This window comes from Rhineura floridana, chromosome 22 (genome assembly GCF_030035675.1).
Source record: "Rhineura floridana isolate rRhiFlo1 chromosome 22, rRhiFlo1.hap2, whole genome shotgun sequence".
Classification (NCBI taxonomy): Eukaryota; Metazoa; Chordata; class Lepidosauria; order Squamata; family Rhineuridae; genus Rhineura; species Rhineura floridana.
In genome coordinates, this window is record NC_084501.1 from 10,459,782 (window position 1) to 10,481,045 (window position 21,264).

General features: G+C 45.3%; 1 protein-coding gene across 5 annotated transcripts in view; it reads left to right on the forward strand.

Moving 5' to 3' along the window:
- The window catches only part of PLCB3 (phospholipase C beta 3), a 115,875-nt gene that overhangs the window by 15,698 nt on the left and 78,913 nt on the right, over nucleotides 1–21,264 (forward strand). For 4 of the 5 annotated variants that reach the window (XM_061606203.1, XM_061606204.1, XM_061606201.1 and 1 more), the window contains exons 4-12: nucleotides 2,916–2,993; nucleotides 9,527–9,595; nucleotides 10,242–10,385; nucleotides 13,060–13,139; nucleotides 14,203–14,256; nucleotides 15,958–16,033; nucleotides 16,842–16,942; nucleotides 18,370–18,536; nucleotides 20,297–20,443. In XM_061606203.1, the coding sequence (XP_061462187.1) occupies nucleotides 2,916–2,993; nucleotides 9,527–9,595; nucleotides 10,242–10,385; nucleotides 13,060–13,139; nucleotides 14,203–14,256; nucleotides 15,958–16,033; nucleotides 16,842–16,942; nucleotides 18,370–18,536; nucleotides 20,297–20,443 (916 nt within the window). Of the gene's footprint in view, nucleotides 1–1,629; nucleotides 1,742–2,915; nucleotides 2,994–9,526; nucleotides 9,596–10,241; nucleotides 10,386–13,059; nucleotides 13,140–14,202; nucleotides 14,257–15,957; nucleotides 16,034–16,841; nucleotides 16,943–18,369; nucleotides 18,537–20,296; nucleotides 20,444–21,264 lie in introns of those variants that run through there. The other variant, XM_061606205.1, reaches the window with a different exon arrangement.

The following is a 21,264-nucleotide window of genomic DNA, read 5'->3' on the forward strand; positions in this document are numbered from 1 at the left end:
TTTGCTAATTTTTTTGGAGCCGCCTTCACTTTCCTGTGCAAGACATCGGGGGGCCTTTTGTGGAGAGTTGTTGCTTTTAAAGCCATCAAATCTGGGTGTGTGCTCTTTTCTGCTGTTTGGCAGGCAATATGAGCCATTGTGGGGATCCTGATGAAACCTTTTAAGTGTTTTTGCAAGTGTGCAAGTTTCCTCCATTTCCTACCCCACCACCCACAGACCCCACCCTTGCACACCTCTGTCTCCAAGGCTAATTTCAAGTGTTTAGTGGAGCTGATGGGAACTGTGTATCGATAAAAGGGGGTTCAGAGGACTGAGGGTGGGGAGGATGGGCTTGAGAACAGCAGTCCCTGGAGAATTTGAAAGAAGGCAGTGGGATTTTGAGAACCCTTTCCCCCTCTCCGGCTTGGTGGGGCTGTGCTACAAGCTGTAATAGGTTTAAAGCTGTGTACACACCATGCATTTAAAGCAATATGACATCCTTCAAAGAATCCTGGGGACTGTAGTTTAACCCTTGCAGAACTATAGTTCCCAGCATCCTTAACAAACTACAGCTCCCAAGATTCATTGGGGGAGGGAATCTTATACTGCTATAAAGCTGATACACAAGCTTGTATAGGTACTACAAGATTCCAAGTGGAATTATCCATGGGTATTCTCCAACAGTGATCCTGTGAGCAGAGGTTTGAGAGCTGGTGGTTATTGGTGGGGTTGTCGCCTTACGCCCCCCAGCACAGATCTTGTGTCTGTAACAGGCTGCTTACGCACCATACATTTGAAGAAGATGTAAAGCACTTGATTTCCCCCCCAGAGAATCCTGGGAGCTGTAGTTTGTTAAGCGTGCTGAGAACTGTAGCTCTGTGAGGGGTAAAACTCTCAGGATTCTTTGGGGGAAGCCATGTGCTTTAAATGTGGTTTAAATGATGGATACACAGCCTCCTACTCTGCCGAAGCGGCAGGTGCATTGATAGTGCTGTAAGCCTCAGAATGAATTATTATTATTAAATATTTCTATTTGTTTCAGAATTTATAGAGCCCCCTCTACATTCAGAATACCCAGGCACTGTACAGAAATAAAACTTAAAATGTAATGCCGATATAAAACACCATTACAACATAGAAACCAACAAGAATGAGGAATGGCTTGGGAGGAAAGAAAAAGGTCCACCGGCGTACGTTGAAAACCTGGCAATGCTGGGGCTTGCTTCAGTTCTAAGGAAAGAGGATTCCAGAGGACTGGCGCCAAGATGCTAACAGCACAGGGTGCTCGAGTTGCAGCATGCTTTGCCACAGGGGCGTGTGGCACCATCAACAAATCTTCATCTGCAGATCTATGTGACCAGGACAGGCAATAGAGGCTGGTTCACTGGGGCTATTGGAGCAGCGCCCCACCAAGATCAGCCTGCCCTCAGTTAGCTCCCACCTGCCTGCCTTCTTACTTACATCCAGTCCAGTGGGTGACCTTCCTCCTCCTCCTTAGTCTTTGTCATTGTAAACCTCAGCAGGGAGGAAGATGAGGGCAGATCTAGAATTCATTGGCTCTGCCTATCATTGGCTGTGGCTACACTTCCTGTGGGGCTGTCTGCCTTCCGCCCCACCAGTACCGGGGCAGGATGTAGAGGGAGAGGCAGCTCGGTCCAGAACCGTATAGGGCTTTATATGCCAGGCGTAAAGCTTTGGATGAAGCTCGGTAGCAAACTGACAGCCAATGCAACACTTCCAACAGAGGCGTTTCATGATGTCGGTAGGTTGCCCCAGAGAGCAGCCGTTGTCTTCGCTGTACGCTTTCTGGCATCTGCTAGAAACTTCTGCTGTTGTTCCAGCAAGCCTGCCCTCATGTGTAAACTTGTCGCATGTTTCAATATGTGAAATGGTGTTATAATGCTTCTTTTTAAAACTGCTGATTTTATTTACATCCTGAAAAATTGATGTTAACTTGGTTTTAATATCTAATTTTGATCAGTAATTTTAGTGTATATTTTATGGCTTGTGTTCAGTGCTCATCAATAGAAATGGCCAACATAGGTTCATTCATTTCAGTGGGTCTACTCTGAGTAGGACTTAAGTGGAATACAACCCACTGAAATTAACAGACTTAAGTTAGTCATGTCTATTAATTTTGTTGGGTCTACTCTGAACAGGATTAGCATTGGATGCAACCCTATGTAAACTGCTTAGAGGTGTTGACGATCAAGCTGTATATAAATATGTTTAAATAAAATAAAATAAACTGTGCAGCAGCCCTTTTGTACTACCTGCATCTTCTGGACCAAATTCAAGGGCATCCCCACGTAAAGCGCATTATAGTAATCAGGTCTGGAGGTTACCTGTGTGTGGACCACTGTCACCAACCTAATGAAAGATCATCTCACCCCTTATATACCCAGTCAATCACTGTGCTCTGCAGATCCCATCTCATTAGGAGGTCCGTTTTGCACATCATAGGAAACGGGCGTTTAGTGTGGTGGCATCTATCCTTTCAAATTCCCTCCTGTTTAATATTAGACAGGCGCTGTCTCTGTTGTCTGGTGCCTGCTGAAGGCCTTCCTCTTCCAACGAGCCTTTGAAGTTAAGGTTTTTCCCAGCTTGTGTATGTATTGGAATTGTTTTGATTGTTTCATCGCTTGTGCGTTCGCTGCCTTGGGCTCCATTGGGAGGAAATGTGGGCTGATTATGATGATGGTCATGTCTGATGGTTAGCCAGCCAGATGGGCGACTAAGAAATCCAATATTTAGATTTTTTTAGTTTTTTGATGGCTCCTAGCCAACAATTGCCAGATCTCTGGAGGTAACCGCTGCATACGGGATCTACCCCTTGAATGGGAGACTGCTGTGAGTTCCACAAAGACCAGGAGATCAGCATATAATGGGGTTTGGCAGAAGAGTCTTGACAATTTTTTTTTGTCCTCTGCTCCTAGGAACCGACCAGCCGGGCTCTGGTGACCCTACGAGTTGACCCACAAGGCTTTTTCCTCTACTGGACTGGCCCCAATATGGTATGTGCAGATACATATATAAATACATATATAAATATATATATATACATTCTGCTTTAAGCAGTCTTTCTGCCTGTCTCTTTTTCTCTCTCTCTTTCCTTCCAGCCCCTTCAAACTGGATTTTATTTATATGCATTTCATTTTTTTAGAAAAAATTGAGCTGCTTATCACTTGTGACGGCAACCAAGTCCGGAAACTCTTGGGTGCTTTTGAGTATGTTCTTTTTATCTCTTGAGGTCGGGAGCAACATGAGGTGGTGTGTTTGCGCAAGAACCAATTTCTATGATAGACTGAGCTGCGTGCACATACCATTTATTTAAAGCACATTTCCCTTGCCCCAGGAATCGAGGGAACTGTAGCTTACCCCTTGCAGAACTACAACTCCCAGCACCCTTAACAAACAACAGTTCCCAGGATTCTTGGCGGCAGGAAGCCATGTGCTTAAAATGTATGGTTTCCATGCAGCCCCTTGTCTGGGTAGGGAGTGGTGTTGTATAGCGCCTCTTGCTGGGAGATGTTGGAAGTGCAGGGCAGCTAGCCCATCCAGAGTTCTGCCTTTGGGGTTGCATGCAGTTCGCTGGCCCCAGGGGAAGGTGTGATCTGCGCAGAGGCCTGGGCTGTTCATTCGTCTCTCTTGTCAGTGCTTTTTGAGTTGTTCAGCTGGTTTGACAAGAATTCTGGGGCGAGAGCCAAAGGGAGGGGGAGAAGGGAGGGAGCATGGAGGGTTGGGACACAATTTTTTTAAAAAATAAAAACTGATTTAAACAGCAACTGCTCTTCTTTCTCCTTCTCCTCCCTGGTCCAAATAGTTTCTTTTGCTTTTCTGGCTTGTCTGTGAATCCTCTTGCTATCTGACCATTGTGCCTTGATATTTGTGCTAAACTATAATAACCCCAAAGATAATTGTGCATTGACATCAATAGGACAAGTTGCGGCTTGAGTGTGACTTTCTCTTGATTTGGCCTGACTTAAAAAGCAATGTAATGCTGGAGTTACACAATCACCTTTTCATTAATCCTCATAACACCCCTGCGAGCTATGTTAAGGTGGAGAGGAAGTGGCAAACCTATGGTCCACCCTATGAGCTTTGAGGCCAGATGAGGATTTGTACCTGTGTGTCCCTGCTCTGGAGAACCAGTGTGGTGTAGTGGTTAAGGTGTTGGACTATGACCTGAGAGACCAGGGTTTGAATCCCCACAGAGCCATGGAGCTTAGTGGGTGACCAAGGGCCAGTCACTGCCTCTCAGCCTCAGAGGAAGGTAACGGTAAACCACCTCTGAATACCACTTACCATGAAAACCCTATTCATAGGGTTGCCATAAGTTGGACTTGAAGGCAGTCCATTTCCATTTTCCTTCCTGCTCTAAGGCTGCGTACACACCAACATTTTTTAAAACGCACAACTTCCCCCAAAGAATCGTGAGAACTGTAGTTGGTTAAGGTTGCTGGGAATTGTAGCTCTGCGAGGGAGTAAACCGCAGTTCCCAGGATTCTCTGAGGGAAGCCATCGGCTTTAAATATATGGTGCGTACGCGGCCTAAGTTGTGGTGTGAGTGAAGAACCTGTGGCCCTTCAGATGCTGCTGGATGATCAACACCCACCAACCTTGACCACTGGCCTTGCTGGCTGGAGCCGATGGAAGCTGGAGTCCAGAGACACGTGGAGAGTCACAGGTTCCCCACCTCTGCTCTGAATCCAACACTCTTGCTGCTACACCACACCGGCTGTCCAAAAAACGCAGTGGTAAATGTTTGCAGTGCCCAAAGGGCGGGGAGGGGTGTGGAGCTCAAGCAGAATATAAAACAGATGTGTGGTAGGGTGACCAGGTATTTTTCATTTTAGAGTTTACTGTCATTTAGTATTCCACTCCTCAAAATGACTGTTAATTCCTATGAGATGATTTTCCATCTCTGGCTGCATATGTACCATATATTTAAAGCACATGGCTTCCCCCAGAGAATCCTGGGAAATGTGGTTTACTCCCTCACAGAACTACAATTCCCAGCACTCTTAAACTACAGTTCCCAGGATTCCTGGGGGAGGCCATGTGCTTTAAAATATATGGCGTGCATGGAACCTTATGTATTCTCCTCCCCCCCAAAGCACCTAAGTGTGGATCTGTCCCACTGTGACTCCTGTGTGCTTGTACTTTTAAAACCACCGATGTGCTTGTACTTGTAAAAATCCCGTGAAGTGTGGAAGAAAGCTGGATGCGTGGCCAAAGAGTCTGGACAATTAAGGTACCTATTAGGCTTTAGCCTGTCAGCAAGGCCTCTGCCTGAAAAATCTGAGGAGCTGTGCTGAAAGGGGTGTTTGTGTTCCTCTGTCATATTGGGGGTAGCATTTTTAAGTCCATTCAATCTCTTGACAGCTCTGAGGGTCAGGGGGAGCATCAGAAGAGCCTGGCTGCTGGATCAGGCCAGTGGTCCATCTAATCCAGCATCCTGTTCTCACACTGGCCAACCAGATTCCTCTGGGAAGTCCGAAAGCAGGAACTCATAAGAACATAAGAAGAGCCTGCTGGATCAGGCCAGTGGCCCATCTAGTCCAGCATCCTGTTCTCACAGTGGCCAACCAGGTGCCTGGGGGAAGCCCGCAAGCAGGACCCGAGTGCAAGAACACTCTCCCCTCCTGAGGCTTCCGGCAACTGGTTTTCAGAAGCATACTGCCTCTGACTAGGGTGGCAGAGCACAGAACTCATTCCACATTCACACTGAACATTTATTCCACTTTAAACAGTCATGGTTTCCCCCAAAGAATCCTGGGAAGTGTAGTTTGTGAAGAGTGCTGAGAGTTAGGAAAGTCATAGTCCCCTCACAGACCTGCAATTCCCACAGTTCTCTGGGAAGAAGGACTGGCTGTTAAAACTGCTCGAGGAATTGTACCTGTATGAGGGGAATGGGGATCTCCTAGCAACTCTCAGCACTCGTCACAAACTACACTTCCCAGGATTCTTTAGGGGAAGCTGTAGCTGCTTAAAGTGGAATACCAGTGGAATAAATGTTCAGTGTGAATCTGGCTTAAGTGCAACAGCAACTCTCCCCACTTGCAGTTTCCAGCAACTGGTATCCGGAGGCATTCCACCTCTGGCACGGTGGGAGAAATACCAGTAGCCATGGATAGCCTTATTATCCTCCATGAACGTGACTAATCCTCTTTTAACGCCATCTGAGTTGGTGGCTGTTTAATTCTTGATTTAGAGCAAATGTTGACTTTGTTTACATTCTTGCTTTAAGCAGATCTAGATGTGTTCCCCATGAGTGGTGTTGCATTGCAAGTGTATGTTGCTCACACATGACAGCTGAGCCCCGGAATAAATTCTTCCCCCTGGTCCCCCCCCCCAAATAGCCTTCTGTCCTTCTTGGGTGAGCAATTTTGATCACCTCTTCTCTCCTGCCCCCCCTCCAAACAGCAATTTCCTTTGGATTGGTGGGAAGCCCTGGCTTCCCTCCCCCTTTCAGTTACCGCACAATTTCCCTGTGGTTAAAAGCTCTTTTGCATCTGGCAGGCGTCCAGGACAAAACAGTTAGCTTAAGTAGCTATATATACAGCCCGAGAATGCCTCTTTCCCCCTTCATTCCAGAAAGTGTTTGGATGGCCAAGGGGACCTGAGAGGAGAGAGAGGCCATGCGTAGGACGGTGGCGTGAGAGGCAGGCTAGAAAAGGAAACCAAAGGGTACCGGTGTCTGAAAAGGCCAACTAGTCTGACCCCTATATTAGGACTGCAGTGTGTGTGTGTGGGGGGGGGGGGGAAGGGCTGTAGCTCATTCGTAGAGCATCTGTTTTGCATGCAGAAGGTCCCCCAGTTCAATCTCCAGTGGCATCTCCAGGTAGGAGTGGGAAAAAGAGTCCCTGTCTGAAAGTGGTAGAGCACTGCTGCTGGTCGTTGTAGACCACTGTTCTTCAAGCTTGGGTCTCCAGATGTTGTTGAACTACAGCTCTCATCCTCCTTGGCCATTGGCTAAGCTGGCTGGGGCAGAGCTTGGAAAAGTTACTTTTTTAAAACTACAACTCCCATAATCCCCAGCCAACATGGCCACTGGATTGGGCTGATGGGAGTTGTAGTTCAAAAAAGTAACTTTGCCAAGCTCTGGGGTGGGGTTGATGGATGTTGTAGTCCAATAACATCTGGGGACCCAAGGGTCAAACAGTGCTGTAGACAGGATTGAGCTGGATGGTCCTATGGTCTGACTTGGTATAAGGTAGCTTCCTAGGCGTTAAGGGAAGGGCAGTAGCTCAGTGTTTAGAGCATCTGCCTTGCATGCAGAAGGTCCCCAAGTTCAAATCCTGGCACCTCCAGGTAGAGCTAGGAAAGACTTCTGCTTGAAACCCTGCAGCTGCTGCCAGTCCGTGTAGACAATACTGAGCTCGGTGAGCCATTGGTCTAACTCAAGATAAACGTCCTATATTCCTACATATGTTTGGTTGATCATTTGTTTGCATTTAAAGAATATTCCTGTTAATTCCATTTCTATCCCATCCCCGAAGAAGCCAAGGGCAGCAATTCAACAATTAAAGTGCAACCAATTAGAATTGTTTTTGAGTTTTTTTATTTTAATATTTTATATTGAAACAAACGTAGAGTCTATAAATACAATCTTTTTTTAAAAAAAAAACTGCATGTGTGCAAAAATGTATAATTTTCCTTTAGCTCTCTACACATTTATATTAAAACTGTAAAAATAACTTTGAACAGATATTTGAAACTTTTAATAAAATCTCTGTAAATATAACACATAATTTCTATTAACAATCTATTCTCTCAGCAGCAAAAAATGTGTCAAGTAATCCCAGTTTAAATCTTTACACCCTAAAACTGACAAAGAGGAACCATGTCCTTTGGAATACCTCCTCTTTTCTTTTTTCCATCTTTTCATTTCACGGCTCTGTAAGTTTTGCCATTGTGTCAGCATACCACACCTTGTCCAACCATTTGTCTTTCAGTGGGAATTTGAACTGCTTGACAAGGGTTTTTTTTTTTAAATCAAGAATGCAAACATTCAATGGTAGATTTCCCCGCCCTTGCAAACAAGGAAGTGTCGCCTCTAAGATGATGTCTGCCATGAATGCATGTGTGCATAAAAAAGCAAGATAAGCGTTTCTATGTATGTGAGTTCCCTTCAGACTAAACATTGATCCAAGGAAGCAGAATTGAAAAAGATCCCTCCTTCTGACCCAACATACGTGACTTCCCCCCCACCCAAATTTTATTGACATCTTTTTTTGTACAGCATAGGGGTATAAGTCATACAGTTACATTCTTGTATCTTCTTATACAATACATATTTTCACATTCTCAATGCGTTTGTTGTGATCTATTTTAGAGTGTGGGGGAGGAGGAGGATTGGGGGACAGGCAATGGTTCCTTGCAAAGGAGTTCAGGTTGAGGTCAAGTTATGAATGTATGGTTTTTATCAGGTGTGTCTGTTTGCCTGCTAAGTCTGTCGTGTTTGCTGTGGCGTGTATTATGGGTTGGTGTGTGTTTCTGTCCATGTTTAATCAGTTTCTGATTGAGCATTGGGATGCTATGATTTGTTGAATGTGTAGCCTAGTGTGCCTCTCCATAATGAAGCTTCTGTTACTGGAGGTTTCCAGTCATGCTGTTTGGTTGTGATGAATCTGTTTTACGGAGCATTATCTCTAACAAACCATAGCAAAACACCTCCTGTCAACTGTCTGTCAGGGATAGTTTTTTTTTTTTTGGGGGGGGGGTCCTGGTTAAAGAAGGTAAACTATGGAATTTGCTCTCACAAGAGGCAGTGATGACCACCAACTTTAAGGAAGGCCGTAAAAGAGGATTAGGGAAATGCATGGAGGATAAGGCAATTAGGCACAACAGTTATGTTCTCCCTCCACTGTCGGAGACAGCAGCGCCTCTGAATATCGGTTGCTGGGAATCGCAGGCGGGGAGAGTGCTGTTACACGCAGGCCCTGCTTTCAGGCTTCCCATGGGCATCTGGCTGGCCCCTGTGAGAACAGGATGCTGGATTAGATGGGCCATTGGCCTGATCCAGCCGCCAAGCTCTTCTTATGCTCTTAAGGTTTTAAGTGGAGAACACTCCTGTACTTCACAATAAGCCGCAAACTAACAACGGCAATTAATGGAAATTCCGATGATAAAAAATGAACAATTATTTCCTTCCTATTCCATTACAGAGAGAAAGAGTAGTTTTTAGCGTTGTGATTCCTAAACACGAAGGGGTAAATGGTTCTAATGGGTAGCTGGGAGTGAAATATAATGGATACAAATATGTTGTTGTCGTTGTCATTTACCCTTTCCCCCCAAAAAAACCTTAAGCAAATTATGCAAAAGTAAGTGTCTGTTCTATGAAATATGGCAACTGGCAAAAAAAAGGCTAAAATTAATACATTATTTGCCGCGGAGGGAAGAGACCTCGTTATCTAACCTAATTAACACATCCTGTGGTTCTCGTTAGCGCATGAAACTGTTGGAAATATGTAGTGTGTGCTAATAATGAGCACTAAATGAATCTCCCTCTCTCTCTCTCTCTCCCCCCCCTCCCCCCTATCAGGAAGTTGACATCCTGGACATCAGCTGTATCCGGGACACTCGGACTGGGCGCTACGCCAAGCAACCTAAGGTAACTGTAATTTCCTCATATCAGAGATGTTCTTAGGCCCCAAGACTGTTCAGGTTGCTGTTTACATAACACAGGGGTGGGGGATCTCTGGCGTACGGGCCAAACTTGGCCCACCAGGGGTCCAGTTTGGTCCATGAGGCTGCGCCCACTTTGTCAATCAGCTGAGGTCACTGGTTGGTGTCACCTGATGGGCGGAGTTCAGTTCTGCATTAGCTGTGCCTACTAGTTCCCCCGATGGACAACCAAAGTAGCAGGATTAACCCCCTCTCCCTGCTGATGAGAGTTCAGTCCTGCTGGGTGCTACTTCACCAGAGGATTTCCTGAGGGGAATGCACTGGCAAAGCAGACCCTTTCCCCAACTCCTGTGGGTCAACGTTGACAGATGTCATCAGAAATCATGTCATCAAATAATTGACAGGTGGATGGCCCCACCTGCTTGTCAAAGTTGGCCCTCGGGGGGGGGGGAGATCAAGATCTGGTCTGCTGAACCAAAAAAGGTTCCCCACCCCTGAGATACTACAAAAAGTGCACGTTTGACAGCATTCATGCGATTAACATCACATCTAGTTTGCCCTGTAGGAGAGCAGCGTTGGTGCAGATCAGGTTAACTTCTCTAAGTCGTGCCTTTGCACCCTTTGTTCTCTAGGATCCGAAGACCCGGGAGATTCTTGGCTTTGGGGGGCCAGAGCAACGGCCTGAAGAGAAACTAGTGACTGTGGTGCATGGCCCAGACCTGGTCAACGTCAGCTTTCTCAACTTCATGGCGGTCGTTCAGGATGACGCAGCAAAGGTAGGGTGGGGAGCATCACAATGAACTGGTTTTTTGAGGAGACGAAGATGCTTTCATACCATGACGGTGAACCTCTGGCCTTTAAAGTGTTGTTGACCTCCAACTCCCATCAGCCCCAGCCAGCATGGCCAATGGTCAGAGATGATCAGAGTTGGAGTCCAGCAACACTGGGAGGGCAGCAGACTCCCCATCCCAGCAACAGAACTTACCCAGAGGCGGTCTGGCTTACACAGGGTTGTATTCAGCTAAGTCCTACTCAGAGTAGACCCATCAGAATGAATGAACCCAAGTTAGTTGTTTCTGTTAACTTCAGCAGGTCTGCTCTGAGTAGGACTAGCATTGAATACCAACCACATAATCTATTTATTTGAGTCTGCAAGATAGCTTCACAGATCATGAACGATCGCAGGCTGGAGAATACAAAGAGACGTCTTGTAATGAATTAGCACCTTGTAATGAATCGCCTTCACCAGCTTTGAGGGGTTTGCCTTGTTCCTCTTGTGGTTCGATAACTTTAATCATTCTTGATTTATAATTGGCTTTAATTTACAGCTTTGTCATTGAAAGATGATGTCTTTCAATGTAGATGTCCCTTTTGTTTCTGGTTTTGGCTGCTATTCCCATGACTTTGTCAATACTTGTGGGGGGTTTTCAGTACTCCTAGGTGTGCAGTAGTTGTGTGTGTGTATAATTAAAAACTGAAATCTTGTGTAATAGCAATGATGATGCGCATGGGCGATACAAGTCAGTAGTGGTCACCTCTCCTTAGGGATGGCTGAGGAATTTGAGCTGGATGCATTTTGATTCAAACTAACCTGCTCAGCACCTTCCAGATGTGCAAATCAGAAAGAGTTATCCTTAGATTTTGCGCTTCTCCAGATTTTGCAATGTTCTTATTCTTATTCTCGATTAAATTTATATCTAAGGGAGGCCAGGGTGGCAAAGAAATGATAAAGCACTAAAACAAATCTTTAAAACAAATCATCTTAAAAAAAATGTTTAAAAGCATCTTTAAAAAACAGTTCTAATACAGATGCAGACAGGGGTAAGGTATCTACTTAAAAGGCTTGTTGAAAGACAAAGGTCTTCAGTAGGTGCCGAGAAAATAATACTGTACTCAGCTCAAAAAAGCACCAAAATGCATATTTCAGGACAAAATAAATTTTAGGAATGTGTACATTGTGATAAAATATGTATTTAAATACAGTTTTTTGGGGATTAAATATATATATATAAAGATATACCCAGTCATTAACCAAAAAGAAATCAGAAGGCTAGGACTAGGGAGGGCAGCTATGAGAGAACTAGAAAAGGTCCTCAAATGCAAAGATGCATCACTGAACACCAAAGTCAGGATCGTTCAGACCATGGTATTCCCAATCTCTGTGTATGGATTTGAAAGTTGGACAGTGAAAAAAGCGGATAAGAGAAAAATCAGCTCCTTTGAAATGTGGTGTTGGAGGAGAGCTTTGCGGATACCATGGACTGCAAAAAAGACAAACAATTGGGTGTTAGAACAAATTAAACCAGACCTGTCACTAGAAGCTAAAATGATGAAACTGAGGTTATCATACTTTGGACACATCATGAGAAGACATGATTCACTAGAAAAGATAATAACTCTGGGGAAAACGGAAGTGAGTAGAAAAAGAGGAAGGCAAAACAAGAGATGGATTGATTCCATAAAGGAAGCCACAGACCTGAACTTACAAGCTCTGAACAGGGTGGTTTATAACAGATGCTCTTGCAGGTCACTGATTCATAGGGTCTCCATAAGTCGTAATCGACTTGAAGGTACATAACAACAACAAAGATATAATGCAGAAATAAGTGGAACTGTCTAATGAATGAACTCATGCAGAATTGACAGGTACCTGAAATAGAATGATCCCTCCTTGTCACCCACTGTCCTACCCTGACACTTAGACTGCATACACATCATACATTTAAAGCACATGCCTTCCCCCGCAAAATTCTGGAAACCATCATTTACCCTACACAGAGCTACAATTCCGGGCACCCTTAACAAAACTACAGTTCCCATGACACTTTTGGGGAAGGCGTGTACTTCAGATGTATGGTGTATGCGTAGCCTTAATCTCTCTATACCATGGTGATGCTCTTGTTGTTTCTAAACCACCTCCTTGCTCACTGGTTTCACTGGTGTTCCCATATTATGTTCTCATATTATGAGATGGGCAGAGAACAGAAACATCTTCCCTTAATCAGTTATTGCTTTATCACTGATGGGTTTGCTGCCCTGGGCTGCTTTCAGAGGAAGGGCAGGATATACATTAATAATAATAAAACTGCACATTTTATGAACCCCTCTCATGCGTCTCTCCTGGAGTATATTATTTTACTTCTCTAAACTTCAAAAGCTCCGAATGGTTTAGCTTTTTTTTCTTTTTCCTGGAAATGTGCAACTGTGTCAAACGAGGACAGCATGGGCTGTGTGGCTGTCTCATTAAAATGGCCTGTATCAATGTCAATCCTAGAGTAGATCCATTGATATTAATGGGCGTGACTAACATAAGCCCATCGATTTCAGTGGATCTGCAACCCAATGTAAAAAACACGGCGCATTAGACCTGAGGGCGTGAGTGGGATGGGGGAGGGCAGAAAAGACTGGTTGGCCTCATCCTGTTCTTCCTCTGCCTCCTCTCCTCTCCAGTTGTGGACCGAGGAACTGTTCAAACTGGCCACAAACATCTTGGCTCAGAACGCCTCGCGGAACACCTTCCTGCAAAAAGCGTGAGTTTATTATTTATTTATTTATTCAATTGTATACCGCCCCATAGCTGAAGCTCTCTGGGCGGTTTACAACAATTAAAAACGTTAAATATATATATATATATATATATATATATATATATATATATATATATATATATATATATATATATATATATATATATATATATATATATATATATATACACACACACACACACACACACACACACACACACACACACACACACACACACACACACACACACACACACACACACACACACACACACACACACAAAAATTTAAAAACACATTTTTAAAAAGCAACTTAAAAACACATGCTAAAATGCCTGGGAGAAGAGGAAAGTCTTGACCCGGCACCGAAAAGATAACAGTGTTTGCGCCAGGCGCACCTCGTCAAACTAATCATTCCATAATTTCTGCCCTGCCCTGTGAAATAGGGGAGAGAGCTCCTGGGAGGGGGCGTAGCTCAGTGGGAGAGCATTTGCTTTGCATGCAGAAGGTCCCAGGTTCAATCCCCAGCAACATCTCCAGGTAGGGCTGGGAATGTCTCCTCCCTGAAACTCAGAAGAGCTGCTTCCGGCCAGTGTGGACGATACTGGACCTGCTGATCTGACTCTGTATAAGGTTGGCCTCTGTAGTTTGGTTAGCCGGCTTCCTGTTGTTGGCTCAGAGGTGTCCAGGCCAAAAGGGTTAGCTGCTCTACTTACTTCCCTGTAAGGCAGGTGTGGGGAGCCTTTGGCCCTCCAAATGTTGCTGAACTATATCCCCCATCAGCCCCGGAAAGCATGTCCAATCTCCAGGGATGATGGGAGTTGTAGTTCACAAACATCTGGAGGGCCAAAAGTTCTTCTGTAAGGTCTGCTGGGGTTCTGTCCCTTGACGGGGGAAGATTACAAGAAATCAACATCTCTATAATCACAGTTATGGGAGTTCTTAGACTGCAGCAATGTCTTGCTCTCTCGACCAAGCAAAGCAACTTTGCTGATGCTCCTGTGCATAGGAGAGGAGGGAAGGCCAGATTCAGCCTTACAGCTAACTCTCAGTTTCACCCTCGCAGGTACACCCGGCTCAAAATCCAGCTCAATCAGGATTCAAGGATCCCAGTCAAGAAGTAAGGTCGTCTTTTTCAACCCCCACGCTCCTGTGTGTTTTCCTCCATTCCAGCCTTCTGCCCTCAGACCTATATTCTGTGTCATGTCCCCGATGAGGGCTTCTAGGGGCTGTTGCGGAGAGAAAGATATCACTTCTTCTCCAAAGAGAGGTTCTTCCCATTGATCACCTGCCCTTCGACTTGAAGGTTTCCATTGTAAGGACATGTGCCCCTCCTGACAAGCTTGCCAGTTTGAAACAGTGCCCGGGTGCGTGTGTGTGTGGACCCTTGGAGACCAGCTTAGGGGTTGGGACCCCAGCTTGCTCCATTTAACAGCTGTCTGATTTGCAAATGGGCCTCAGCAGACAGGGGTGCTTCATCGTGAGTAATGGCCATTTTTGCTCTTTAGTTCCCGAAAACGACCATCTGTCCTCTGAGGCAGCTTTTTGTATTGGTTTGAAAACTGCAACCGTGCTCCCTTTTGATTCTCAATTTTTTTTGTAAAAGCCTAGCTCTAGGATAGCCAGCTTAGCACTCTCTCCCAATCTTTGTTTTATTTATTTATACAAGTATTTCTATACAGTCCTCAAGAGCCAGTGTGGTGTAGTGGTTAGAGTGTTGGACTACGACCTGGGAGACCAGCGTTTGAATCCCCACACAGCCATGAAGCTCACTGGGTGACCTTGGGCCAGTCACTGCCTCTCAGCCTCAGAGGAAGGCAATGGTAAACCACCTCTGAATACCACTTACCATGAAAACCCTGTTCAAGTTGGGATCGACTTGAAGGCAGTCCATTTCATTTTCATACTGTCCTCCCGCAAAACATCAGGGTGGTGTACAGGAATGTAAAAACAAAATAATCATTCAAACAATTGGCTACTCCAGAGACATTTTAAAGAGCTGCAGAGGCCTGCTGGTGCAAAAACATATTCAAGAGATATCTGAAAGTCAGAAGCGAGGATGCCTGCTGGATCTCTGCCAGACAAGCGTTGCACAGCATGGGATCAGCAACGCTAGATGCCCCATTTTTGGCTGAGGCCAGCTGGGCCTCTGTAATATGGGGGGCAACTAGCAGCACTCCTCCGGGTGATCTTAGTGATCTGGCTGATAGGTAAGGTGGTCCTTAAAGTATCCTGGGCCCAAGTTGTTCAGGACTTTGTATATCAACCCCCAAACCTTGACTCCAACTCCCATCACTCCCTGCCAGCATGGCTCAATGGTCAGGGAAAATGGGGCTTGTAGTCCCATAACATCTGGAGGTGACCACATTGTCTATCCCTGGCTTAGCTTTTGTATATCAAGCACTGTCCTCCTTTTCATAGTTGGAAGGGGCCTATAAGGCCATCAAGTCCCACCCCCTGCTCAATGCAGGGATCCAAATGAAAGCATCCCCGACAGGTGTCTGTCCAGGTGCCTCTTGAACGCCTCCAGTGTCAGAGAGCCCACCACCTCCCTAGGTCATTGGTTCCATGGTTGTACCGCTCTAACAGTTGGGAAGTTTTTCCTGATGTTCAGTCGAAATCTGGTTTCCTGTAGTTGAGCCCATTATTCCATGTCCTGCACTCTGGGATGATTGAGAAGAGATCGTCGTCCACCTCTGTGTCGCAACCTTTCAAGTACTTGATTTTGGTATTCCTCTTTCTGACACATGTGGCTTGTTGCACCTACCTTGATTAGGTCTGCCAGTCTGTCTAAGAGATTCCCATTTCCCTCCTCTTGTAGCATCCTGAAAATGTTCTCGGCTGACAAAAAGCGGGTGGAGACGGCCCTGGAGTCCTGTGGCCTTAACTTTAATAGGGTATGTCTTTTTTTTTAAGTGTCGACTTCCTTCCAGCTCTCCTCCTCCATCCTGTTGCTGCAACTTGGATGACTAGGACCAGATCCACACTATATAGTCAAAGCACTATTATACTGCTTTAACAGGCATGGCTTCCTCCAAAGAATCCTGGGAACTGTAGTTTAAGGGTGGTTAGAGTTATTAGGAGAACCCTCTTCCCCTCACAGAGCTACTGTTCCCAGAATTCCCTGGGAAGAGGTATTGATTGTTTCTCTGGGAAACTAAGCCACTTTCTCTCTGCCTAGCCTACCTCATAGGTCATTGGGTTTTTTTAGCTGTTTTGGTTGCCAATTTTCAACTGGCTTGTTTTATTGCATATTTTAATTAAGGTTGTTTTATAAAGAAAGTATTTATACACCGCCCTCTTGCAAAACATCATGGCGGTGTACAGCAACATAAAAACAATAATTAAAATGACTGGCTACTCAACCAACATTTTAAACAGCTACATAGGCCTGTCAATGTTCTGATTGAATTGTAATTGAATATTTTTATTATGCATGTATTTTATAATTGATTTTTTGTTGTAAACTGCTTAGATGTCATTTTGGCATATAAGTGGTATATAAATGAATTCCTCTGAATAATAACAATGATTATATGATGCGTATGCAATCCTAGACTGGCTTAAAGCCTGACTCCTGAAAGCTGTATTTCTGTCTCCAAATTTTCTTTTTCTTCCTCCTCTTCCCTGTCTCCCCAGAATGGCAACGCTTTCCCCAGTGTGTGTTGCCTGATTTTATTTATTTATTCCTCTTCTTGTCCCCAGAGCGAGTCTATCAAACCTGACGAGTTCACCCTGGAGATCTTTGAACGCTTCCTGAATAAGCTTTGCCTTCGGCCAGACATAGACAAAATCTTGTTGGAAATGTGAGTGCAAGAGAGCGTGGCAGGGATGATGGATGTGGAAGGGCAGGCTATCGGCATTTAGAAATGGATTTGGTCTCTTGTTGTCGACGCTTTGATGTTTTTAATGAAATAGCGGTATCCAAATACACTTATAAATAAATAAATAAATAAATAGCATCAGCGACATGTTGCAGAATAGACCTGCAAAAAACCAAAAACAAAACCCTATCTGTGTGAATGGTCCCCAGTTAAGGGCAGGGAAGGCTCCTAGCGGGCAGTGATTACAACTGAGGTTGCATTTCTTGGTAGCAGGTGACACATTGTAGAATTTACCTGCCTCAAGCCCCAGTCGTTAGCGGCCCTTTGTCAGGGGTGGGGGAACCTGCAGCCCTGCAGATGTTCGTGGGCTGCCATACTGTCTGTCCCAGCCTTTCCCAACTAGTGAGCCACCAGGTGTTGCTGGACCACAACTCCCATCAGCCTCAGCCAGCATTGCCAATGGTCAGGAAAGATGGGAATTGTGGTCCAACAACATCTGGTGGCCCACTAGTTGGGAAAGGCTGGTCTATCTTCTGGTACTCCAGATGTTCTTCGGCTCCAGCTCCCATCCTTGCTATATGTAGTCCCAGTTCATAATCTGGATATCTTTCCAGCATGGCCAGAATTCGTGACTTAATATTGTCCTTTTTGGACTTTTTATTCCAAAAATAAGCGAGTGTGCCATTTTCCACACATATAGGACTGGCATGTTTTTTCAGCCTCCCAGGCAGCTACGTGATTGGCTTGGTTCATAATTAATTGGTCTGCTGCTTTCACGATAAGGGAGGACACCTTCCCTTCCTTTTATTGGTTGTAAATTTTGGACAGGACCAAAATGTAATTACTCTGCCTTCCCTCCTATCATTCATTCATTCATTCATTCGGGCAAGGTCCCCAAAAGCAACAAACAGAAAAACACTGAAGAAATAATATAGTTACAAGTAACGCAAATTCAAAAATGCAGTACAATAAATCAGTGAAAATATATAACAACAAACTCATAAATCACCGTTCATACATGCATGAGTGGCATTTGAGCTCTCACCACAAACGTAGTCGCCATCCACAAACAAGGGCCCACGTAATAAGCTTTGCCCCTGGCTGCGGCCACAGCTGTGGCAAAGTTCTTACGATTGCTCTCCAGGGTGGGGCTGGCCGGCTCAACTTTGTGGTGCCCCGACAGGCTGCAGTTCTCCAGGTGCTGGAGCGCGTGCAGTAAAGAAGAGCTGGGGAGGCTAAAGTTGGTATTCACCTCCCAGCCAGCAATAGTCCTATCATGGCAGCTGGTGGACTGCTTCTTGAAAGTTCGGACTAAAACCCGGAGTGGATTCCACTGCCCCACTGACATTGGAGTCGCCACTGGCTATTACCGCTGCCTGCCATTAGTGCTATTGCTCCTTTTCCAATAGCGGAGCCAAGGGGAAGCCTTACCTCAGCCTGGACCAGCTGATGGAGTTTATCAACCAGAAGCAAAGGGATCCCCGTCTCAATGAAATCCTGTATCCTCCACTGACTCAGGGCCAGGTGCGCCAGCTCATCAACAAGTATGAACCCAACCAACAGTTCCAGCAGCGTGGTGAGCCCACACATATACCTCTTCCAAGATTTGGGCTGGGAGATGCCGGTGGGGGGTGATGCGGTGATGGGGATACGCACAGCAAGGCAACCGTTTTCAAAATGCGTGGCTGACGTTTTTGCTGGTTTTTTTAGTGGTGGGCTTTACTGTTTCATTCGGTACTGTAGATTTTTAGTTGTTCAAGGTTTTTATATCAGCCCAGGAGCTTTGAACTGGCCCGATAGCACACGGGCAGCCAGGGCAAATGTTTTAGCAGAGGTGCAACACGCTCCTGGATCCAACATTGTCACTAGAGGCTCAGGTGGCCCCGGTGGCTAGGAGTGGCCTTTTCCAGCTCCGGCTGGTTTGCTAGCTTCAGCCCCATATGGACAGAGATGACTTGGCCACAGTACTCCATTGTCTTCTAATTTCCACGTTGGGAGCATAGCAATGCGCTCTGTGTGGGACTGCCCTTGAAGATGACATGGAAATGTCAACTATTCCAAATGCAGCAGCCAGATTACTGGGTGGGATTCCCTGCAGAACTCATCTAACCTCTGTCTTAAAACAGCTGCATTGGTAGCCAGTTAGTTTCCAGGCCCATGTCAAGGTGCAACACATAATTTTATTATTATTTATTTATTTTATTACATTTTTAGACCGCCCTATAGCAATAAGCTCCCAGGGCGGTGCACAGCATAATAAAACAGGTTAAAATACAAAAACACAATAAAACGTAATTAAAAATTTTCAATTTTAAATTCAAATTTTTAAATTTTTAAAACACATAAGTGTTTAAAGCCCTGAACAAGTTAAGTCCCAAATACCTGGAAGACCGGCTCCTTCCCTACAGACTCTCGGGTGTTGAGATCAGCAGAGGGGGGGGGCTTTGGTAGCTCCACCACCGTCAGAAGCTTGGGTCGTGGTGTCCCAAGAGAGGACATCCTTTGTGGCGGGCTTTAAGTTGCGGAACTCCTTCCTCACCGAGGTGTGTCTGGCAACTTCACTGCAGTATACAGTTTTGCAGGGAATGCTAAGGATGCACCTCTGCCATTGATACTTGAGATTTATATTTTTAGGACCCACCCCTATTCTTTGTGATGTGATTTTAGGTTGTTTTTAATTGTTCTTAATGATATATTTTTAAACAGTTGTGACCCACCCTAACCTTTGGGTAACTCTAAATAATAATAATAATTGTATGTGTAGCAAGTGTGTACAATATATATTTCTTGTGTGTGTGTATGTGTATGAAAAAATGGAAATGGCCTGCCTTCAAGTCGATCCCGACTTATGGCAACCCCATGACTAGGGATTTCATGCTAAGCGGTATTCAGAGGGGGTTTCCCATTGCCTCCCTCTGAGGCTAGTCCTCCCCAGCTGGCTAGGGCCTGCTCAGCTTGCCACAGCTGCACAAGCCAGCCCCTTCCTTGTCCACAACTGCCAGCTGGGGGGCAACTGGGCTCCCTGGGACTATGCCGCTTGCCCACGGCTGCACAGGTGGCAGGGCATGTAACCCCTGAGCCACTCCCTGTGGGGGTTATCTTTAACTGGCCCTTGACACCCAGGAGACACGAGTGGTACTCGATACATATCTATTTGTGTAAACTGCTTACACAGTCTTAGTATTAAGCGGTGTATATAAATGTATGAAATAAGCAAGTACGTGTTGGGCACTCAGAACCACAGAACTGCTCCCCCGCCATCCATTTGCAGCAGGCCTCTCCTCTTGCCTACCTCTGTTAACCTGTGTTTTTCTTTTTCTCTCCATCCTTCCTCAGACCAGATGTCAATGGAAGGGTTTGGCCGCTACCTGGGGGGAGAAGAGAACGCCATCGTGCCCCCCGAAAAGTTGGATTTAAGTGACGACATGACCCAGCCGTTAAGCAGCTACTTTATTAACTCTTCACATAATACCTACCTCACAGGTATGTGCAGGGAATGACGCCCCCTTCTCTCCCCCTCATATGGGTGTGGCCAGTCCCCCACCACTTGCCCCACTGCCAGCCCTGAGGCAAAATATATTTATTTAGAAGATTTATAAACGGTTTGATCGAAAAAGTTCTCTAAGTGGCCTACAAACCAAATTGAAGGTACAAACTCAACTGAACCTCCGTGGTCGACTGAAAACAAATATACTTAGAACCGCTGGCTTGTATCCAAAGTAGGACGTAGAAATGTGTGCCGTTGGCACAAGGATTTACACTTGCGCAATGGAATGTCTGTCCTTCTCCCCCTGCGTGCCCCCTAAATCTGTCTGTTCTCAAAACCTCCAGATTTGGGAAGGGTGGGGAGAGGAGGGCGGGAGTTCAGTTAAATGCATTGAAAACTGCCCATCATTTAAAAAAAAAATTGATACAACTTTTTAAATGAATATAAAGAAGCTATATATCTGGGTAGACTTGTCGAAACAAAGAAAAGTTTTCAAGTAGCTTTTTTAACGCAGTGAATTGGTAACACCTTCTGCAACTCCACTCAGTGATTGGCCTTTTTAAATTTTATTTTTTGTTTCATTTTCCAGTCATATCCTGTATTTTCTCCAAGGAACTCAAGGAAGCATACATCAGTTCTCTCCTCCCATTTTATCCTCGCAATAGCTCTGTGAGAGTAGACTAAGCTGAGAAAGTATGACAGGCAGAAGGGAACTTTGTGGCCGAGCAAGGCTTTGAACACTGTCCAGCGGAACACTCTAACTTCCAGATTGGATTATTACAAATGTGCTCTACACGGGGCTGCCCTTGAAGATGAC